The 8,654-nt window shown below is 38.3% G+C and overlaps 1 protein-coding gene across 1 annotated transcript in view; it reads right to left on the minus strand.

Moving 5' to 3' along the window:
• Positions 1-8,654, minus strand: part of ZNF280C (zinc finger protein 280C) — a 53,051-nt gene that overhangs the window by 11,896 nt on the left and 32,501 nt on the right. The window contains exons 13-16 of the mRNA XM_027767243.1: positions 7,404-7,550; positions 5,224-5,355; positions 761-1,116; positions 3-82 (exon numbers count right to left, since the gene is read on the minus strand). Of these exons, the coding sequence (XP_027623044.1) occupies positions 3-82; positions 761-1,116; positions 5,224-5,355; positions 7,404-7,550 (715 nt within the window). The remainder of the gene's footprint in view (positions 1-2; positions 83-760; positions 1,117-5,223; positions 5,356-7,403; positions 7,551-8,654) is intronic.

The raw sequence follows: 8,654 nt of genomic DNA on the forward strand, positions 1-8,654 counted from the left end.
ACAGTGGCTATATATAGAAAAGTGGCTTGCAAAATCTTTTATTTTGGAATGACACTCAATGCACTTGTGAATTCGATGACACCTTATGGAGACAGAAAAATGGCATAAAGATATTGTAAACCAAAAAGTAAGGGAAAACTATATTAATGTTTATTAATTAAAGTCAAAATGGTTAAATCAATTATCTTTAGAAATTTATAATTTGAAAATTTGCTTGAAAATAAGCTAGAGTGAGTGTAAAAACTCTTAACACCAGTTAAAATCTCTCTGGAATAAAAAGAATCAGATTAACACACTCAACTGTTACAAGATAAAAGCACAAAATATACAATTAGTGTAAAAGATAAAAATGATAAACTCCATGGAAAAATGGAATGAAAGTACAAGTTAATTTTTTTTTTTTTGGAGAGGTTTTTCGTTATAGGGCGCGTGCGCTCGCCAGACAGACAGAGAGAGACATAGAGACAGAAAGCGAGAAATCACCCCCCAGGGGGGATGGTCACGCCGCAATCCCTTCTCCTCCATTCTCCTCTCAGGCACGTACACACACGCGCCCGGCGTGAGTTTTAAGCCACCAGGTCCAGGACTCGAACCGCGGTCGACTACGTGGGAGTCCAGCGACATAGCCATTACGCTAACTGCTGGTTCCCAAGTACAAGTTAATTTTTGTGCACAAAAGTTTGAAATCTAAGCATAGGTTTTTAATATGTATTTTCCGTATATTTTTGAAGACCCCTCATATATCAAGAACAAATATTACCTGATTTTCTTCAAAGCTATGTTGATTCTATTTTTTCTGTTACGTTGTCTCCTTTGCTTGTAAGAGGGTTTTGCTTTGCTTTTAGATGTACTTCCACTTGCCTTACTTGAACCGAGTTTATACTTAGATGTACCTCCATTTGTCTGACTTGAACTGGGTTTACTTGCACTGCATGCAGTTGTAAATTGAGTCTTACTTGTCTTAGATTTACTTCCATTAGATTTTGAGGGATTTTTAGCAGTGGTATTTTTAGACTTTGGAGGTGAGACCTGAAGAGAAGAAGTGCTTGGAGCACAACTGGAAGGTGTGGCTGAGGCTCCTGATTGAAGAGGTCCAAGTGAAGCTCGAATAGTAATCTGAAAAATACCAAAAAAAATCCAAAAAACATTTTATTTTTAGAAAATCGATCATTGGGTCCAGCAGGTGGTGTGGTGGTTAGGGGAGCTGGACTCCCACATGGCTAACAACAGTTTGAGTCCTAGACTTGGTGGTTTGCTTTCTTACTTTCTCTCTCACTCATTCTGTCCTTCACTGGTCAAATTAAAATAAATAAACGAATGAATAACGTTACATAGAATAATTCTTTAAAAAAAGAAAACTGATCATTACATTAGTATTAAAAACATACAACCCCCCACATTTATGTTCAATTGGTTTTTGATAAAACAATTCAATGGAGGAGAGAATACTTTTATTACCAAATGATGCTAGAAAAACTGATATTCACATGAAAAAGAGAATTTGGACCCCTACTTCATACTATATAAAAAACTAATTCAAAATGCAGCAAGGCTGGACCAGTCCTGTAGCACAGTGGTTAAGGGAGCTAGATCCCACATAGCTAACTGTAGTTTCAATATTAGCCCTGGTGCCTTGGGAAAGCTCTATAGCAAAACAAACAAACAAACAAACAAAAACAGCTCTACAGTAAATGTGACCTTCTCTTTCTAGGGTCTCATTAGGCAGAATTTCTGCTTCCAAAGGTTATGGGGAAGATTACATCAATTCATCATACAATATGGACATTTTAAAAAAGAATTATTTAATCTTATTTATCATTATTACAATTTTTTAATTTGCTAGAGGGCATGTCCACTCATGAGAGAGAAAGTGAGAAAGCAAGCTGGCAGGTCTGACACTTGAACCGCAGTCAGCCATGTGGGAGACTAGTGCCTTTAACCACCATGCCACCTGCTGGCCCTGGATATGGACATTTTAATAATGCTTAATGAATTTCCTTAATGGAACAAACATAAAATTTATCATGTAGTATTTAGAAAATGTTCAGTTATATTCACTGGTTATAATGGGAAACAGTCACCTATTAACATACTCTTTAATCATTTAACTATAGTTCCCTTCCACATTTCAGGAGCAGTCTATGTGAAGTCCTGTAAAATACATTTAGTTTGCTATCATATAAAAAACACTGGATTAGGAGTAAAAATACCTGAGGTTAAATATTAGCACTACTTCCTAACCATGAGAGCTTGAGTAAGAAATTTACCTTCTCTAGGCCTCCATATATATAATAAGGATAAAATCTGCCTTGCCTACCCTCACTGAGTCACTACATGGATTAAGTAATAGAATGTAAGGAAAGGCATACTGGTCTTGACTGATATGCACTGGGTGCTAGGAAAAAACCATGTTGTACAATGTAAAGATCAATAGCGATTACATGTAAATAATATAAATAAATAAATAAATAAATAAAACCTGGCATGGCAAAATAGAAAAAGGAAAAGGCATACTGGAAAGTTAATTTTAAAGTGATAAGCCATTTAGTATCATTATAATTGATAATACATCATTATTATTGCTCTAATTCTTTTTTTTTTTTTTTTTAAGAGAGATTTCTGCTATAGGGTGCATGCACTCCCTGGAGAAAGAGAGACAGAAAGCAAGAACTCACCCCCCTAAAGGGGATGGCCATGCCACAATCCCTTGTCTTTCATTTTCCTCTTGGGATTTTGGGCATGCAGGTACACACACCTGGCATGCGTTTCAAGCCTCCAGGTATGGGATTTGAACCACAGTTGGCCATGTGGGAGTCCAGCAATGTAACTATTATGCCATCTGCTGGTCCCCTATTGCTATATTTCTAATAAGGGATGACATGAGAGGTCTGCACTGCTTACATTACTGTTTTGTGTAACTAGTCCCAACATGATTGCAGAGAAGGACATTGGAGAGTTTTCTCTCCATTACAGATGTTCAGAGCATTGCTTTCCATTATTATTAGTATTTTTAAAAGAACTATTTATTTAATTTTATTCATTCAGTCATTTATTTTAATTTGACCATAGACAGAGACAGAGAGAGAGAGAAAGAGAGAGAGAGATGGAAATTGAGAAAGCAAGCCACCAGGTCCAGGACTTGAACTGTGGTCGGCTATGTGGGAATGTCCAGCGCCGTAACCACCATGCCACCTGCTGGTCTCTATTTTTTTAACTTTGTTTTGTGATTTGCCAGAGGGTGTGGGCACTCACTGGATAGAGATAGAAAGAAAGCACCCCTTATAGGAGATAGTCAGGCCACAATCCCTTCTCCTCCATTCCTCCCTGCTTTTGGGATTTGAAATGTGCACACACACCTGGTGTGCTTTCCAAGCCACCAAGTCCAGGACTCAAACCATACAGTCAGCCATATGGGATCTAGTGCCTTAACAACCATGCCAACAGCTGGCCCTAACTTTTTTTTTATTGCCAGTGGGTATATATGCTCAGGAGAGAGAGAGAGAGAGAGAGAGAGAGAGAGAGAGAGAGAGAGAGGGCAGTCCCCCCACAGGATATCATTTCTCAATGTTTTTCTCCTTTTCTCCATCCTGCCAGGATTTTGAGCATGCAAGCACATTGCCTGATGTGTTTTTCAAGCTGCTGGGGCTGGGATTCGAACTGCGATTGGTCATGTGTGATCCTGCTTCCAATGCTCAGTGTTTTATGCTATTTAGTTAATTCAAATAGCAGATACTCATATTCAAAGGCATATATTCATGCCCAAATACATATATCATTCTGAATTAACCATCCTTCCACTGGAGTAAATATTCAGGAGCTAACTTTATATGAAGAAATCAGAGAAAACATGAATATAAGACAAACAAGGAAATGGAAATCTGTAGTCACACATGTGCTTGCTCATTAAAAACATTATGCAGGGGCTGTCAGGTTGCGTGGTGGTTAAAGGCACTGGACTCCTACATGGCCTACTGCAGTTCAAGTTCCAGACCTGGTGGCTTGCTTTCTCACTTTTCCTCTCTCTGGACAAAGTAAAAAATAACAATTATAACAATAAATAAAATGAAATAGATAATTCTTATAAAAAAAAAAAAACCCAAAAAACAAAACAGGGGTTATAATGCAGGGGTCAGCAGGTAGCATAGTGGTTGAGGCTCTGGGCTCCCACATGGCTGACTGAGGTTCAAGTCCCGAATCTGGTGGTTTGCTTTTTCACTTTCTCTTTCTTTCTCTCTGGTGAGCACACATGTCTTGGAGCAAATTAAAAAATAACGATGACAGGGCCAGTAGGTGGCGTGGTGGTTAAGGTGCTAGACTTGCACACGGCAACTGCAGTTCGAGTTCTGGACCTGGTGGCCTTCTTTCTCTCTCCTTCTCACTGTCTCTCTCTGTTGAGTTCATGTGCCCTGTAGTAAGTTAAAATAATAATAATAGATAAAAAAAAAAACAAAGAAAAAATTAATTAATTTAAAAAAATACAGTAATGCTACCTAGGAGCAAAACTTGCTTCTCTCAGAGTAGATTCAGCAATACCAACTTCAGTAAGCCTATGATAATTACAGACAGTATGACAGATACTAAGGACACAAAGGTAAATGAAACATGATTCCTAATCTCAAACATCTTATAGTCTAGTAACTAAAATTACACACACACACATATAAATATATACACACACATACACACACACAATCAACTGGAATAGATGAAAAGCAACCTACTGAATATTAAAACCCAGTTACTCGGTCTATAGTAATCTAGTTTGATTCACTAGAAGGGAATACTACTCTAACAAATCACATTAATTGATGCACAACACAATGGCTTTAAGTTTTTCTTCTCAAGCATAGAATAATAAAACCTAAAATTAAGGACTTAATATCAACTGGAAGTCAATTTTTATTATTTATTTGATAAATAAAACTAGGCAGGAGTGGGTCAGCAGGCAGCATGGAAGTTAAGGCAGCTGGATCCCACATGGCCAACTGTGCAGTTCAAGTCTTGGACATGGCAGCTTGAAAAACACACCAGGCACTTATGTTTGGCCAAAGTACCAAGAGTAGAGAAGGACTGCAATGTGGCCTTTGCCCTGGGGGGGATGCTTTCTCACTTTTTCTTTGGTAAGCGCACATACCCTATCGAAAATTAAAAACAATAACAACAACAAAAAACAGGCAGGAATTTAATTATCATACTAAATAATGAAATACATTTAAAACTCACTTTTGTTCCAGGAGGCAATCCTTCTAGTTCTTTAGGTTTTATAAATGTACGATGCTGTAGATTGTGATCCATTTTCTCCTTGCAGGTCAAAAACTGTAGTCTGCATTTTGTGCAACGATGAATTCCTTTGTTCTGTTTACAGGGAATATTAGAAATAATATAAGAAATAATAACTTCTGGGATTGCCTCTAGCATAGTAGCTAAGCACTGAACAGAAGCAGCCATATCCTACATGGCCAACCAGGGTTTGTGTCCCACCCACTGTGGCTTAAAAAACACACTGGGCACGGGAACCAGCAGTTAGTGTAATGGCAATGTCACTGGACTCCCATGTAGTCGACCGCGGTTCGCGTCCCGGACCCAGTGGCATAGAACTCACGCCGGGTGCGTGTGCGTGTGTGCCCAAGATCCCGAGAGGAGAATGGAGGAGAAGGGATTGCGGCGTGACCATCCCCCCTGGGGGGTGATTTCTTGCTTTCTGTCTCTATGTCTCTCTCTGTCTTTCTGGCGAGCGCACGCGCCCTATAGCGAAAAACCTCTCCAAAAAAAAATAAATAAACACTGGGCAGGACCAGCAGTTGGTGTAATGGCTATGTTGCTGGGCTCCCATGTAGTCCACCATGGTTTGAGTCCCGGACCCGGTGGCTTAAACTCGCACCGGGCGTGTGTGTGTGTGCCCAAGATCCCGAGAGGAGAGTGGAGAATGAATTGTGGCATGGCCATCTCCCCTGGAGGGTGATTTCTCACTTTCTGTCTCTGTTTTTTCTGGAGAGCGTACGCGCCCTACGGCAAAATCCTCTCAAAAAAAAAAAAAAGGCAAGAAAAAAACCACACTGGACAAGCATGCACACACATATTCGGGATCCTGATGGGCTGAAGGGTATGGGTGGTCTTACTAGGATGAAAAAACCCAAGGATGTTAGTACCATTCTGATTACAACACAGGTGATCCTGAATGTATCTGGAAATTCTACCTTTATGATATTTTCCCAATAAAAAACTACAAATGAATTTCATGATTATCTATTGACTGGAACCAAATGTCATATCAGCACCAGTGCTGAATAAACTGGCCATGACAATGCAATCAATAAGAAAATGTAAGAAGGAGAGCCAGCAGGTGGTGTGGTGGTTAAGGTGCTGGACACTCCCACATGGCTGACCATGGTTCGAGTCCTGGACCTGGTGACTTGCTTTCTCACTTTCCCTTTCTTTCTCTCTGGTCAAATTAAAAAAAAAAAAGAATGAATAAATAAAATAAAATAAACAATTATTTTTTAAAAAAAGATAATCTAAGAAGGTAAAACTTGATTATACCAGGATGTCAGGAAAGTCATGCTGTATTTTTCTATGCAAAAATGCATCATGACTTTCTCAACAACCCAGTATCAGATTCAGCAAGTCCACTTCTAACTTTGGCAAAAGCACTATGGCTTTTTCAAATACTTAAGAACAGGCCAACCATTTCATCAAACATTTCAGCCCAAAGGACATTCTAATTGTTTCATGATAAAAAGAGCATAAAATAAGAATTGAAGGGAAAGATATAAGTCCTAAAACTAGTATCCTAGAAATTCCACAGAAGAACCGACAGAAGTCACGCAGGAAACAAATTCAAAGCTAAATACACTTCTTTGGCCTAGTTCACATATCTGGTGTCAGTGCTACTTCCTTAATTATTGGCTGCTACAAAAAACCATTTTGGGTCATTGATGACAACCATGTCTTCTCATAACAAAAAGTGGGCTAGAAAGTGAAAATAAGGTATAAAAACAAAGAAGAAAGCAGAAAGTTTTATGAGGCTTCAATCTTACCTTCCTCAGTTCAAACTTATTCTTTTCCCTGCTTTTGATAATTACCTTTAAAAGCACTCTCATTTTCACCAAAATATCCAATCTGAATCTTTCATTTAACTTTCCTGTTTTTCCTCCACCCTGGGGTTCCTATTTCTAGCTATCTTTTTTAGAACTGTTACTATTTAGTAGATTCTGAATAACCAGAAAGCAGGCAAGCAAAAGTAATTCAGCATATACAACAAACTAATTGTATCATTTGGAACAACTCTGCTTTCCATCCAGAAAAAAATCTAACCAATGTTCTCAGTTTACATACAGAAAGATATACAGATTTATATCTTTTCACTAAGACAACATGAACAAATAACAACTGCTAAATCTCACCTGATGCTTCATGTAATGATTCATGTAGGGAGTTGCCATTTTACTAACTTTGAGGCAAAATGGACATAGCAAGTTCTTAGTGTTTTCATGGGATGCTCTAAAATGAGCTTCTACATCAGAAAATGTTGATGATCTAAACTGGCAAACCTAGGAATATAAAGGAGGTTTAGTTTAATTTGGAATTTTGTAACTTATATGTAATTACATCCAAGCAACAGTGATAGGTCATTTGTTTAGAAGAACATTATGTACTACTAGTTCAGCCCTGTTGCCTATTCAACCAAGAATACTATTAATGGAGGTGATAAAGATAATCTCTGAAACAGAAAAGTTACCTATCAAAATTTAGGGATACATGAAGATTCCTTTAAAAGTTCATGGAATAATATAATTAAAGTATGAGTTTATTTTGGTGCAAAACTTTTTTGAAATCTATGCATAGTTTTTTCGTAGTGCACATTCTCCATGAACTTTTTGAAGATCGTCTTATATTTCAAAGCATAGTTTACAATACTTTCTTCTTTTCAGATCTGCTACTTTCTTTCCCCCCCCTTTTTTTTTTTGGGAGAGATTTTCACTGTAGGGCACGTGCGCTCGCCAGACAGAGAGAGACATAGAGACAGAAAGCGAGAAATCACCCCCCAGGGGGGATGGTCACGCCGCAATCCCTTCTCCTCCATTCTCCTCTCGGGATCTTGGGCACGCACACACATGTGCCCAGCGTGAGTTTTAAGCCACCAGGTATGGGACGCGAACCGAGGTCGACTACGTGGGAGTCCAGCAACATAGCCATTACGCTAACTGCTGGTCCCCGAGATCTACTACTTTCTATCTTGACCTAAATTTTCAAGCTCTAATAACTCTTGTTCTATAGTTTTTCCTGCTATACAAAACAGAATTATTTTCTTTAAATTTCAAATAGCATCCAGGCTATGCAATTTATCTTATCTTGCTTTCTTATTGCTGGGAGCCACTTAACATGAAAAAACACTGGTCTCAGAGCATTTACTTGAGTTCTCTATAACTAAGAGCATTTCCTATTTCCCTGACATGTCTATAAGGGGTCTTCAAAAAGTGCATGAGAAAATGGAGTAAAAGTATGAGTTTATTTTGGTGTAGGAAAAAATTGAATTCCATGCATAGTTTTTTTTTCCATAAAACATATTATGAACCTTCTAAAGACCCCTTGGATATTCTTCCCTACATGATAAGCCCTTATATGTTTATCTTTCTTTGGCAGTGTTTCTTTCC

Source organism: Tupaia chinensis, unplaced genomic scaffold (genome assembly GCF_000334495.1).
Source record: "Tupaia chinensis unplaced genomic scaffold, TupChi_1.0 Scaffold144058_2, whole genome shotgun sequence".
Taxonomy (NCBI): domain Eukaryota; kingdom Metazoa; phylum Chordata; class Mammalia; order Scandentia; family Tupaiidae; genus Tupaia; species Tupaia belangeri.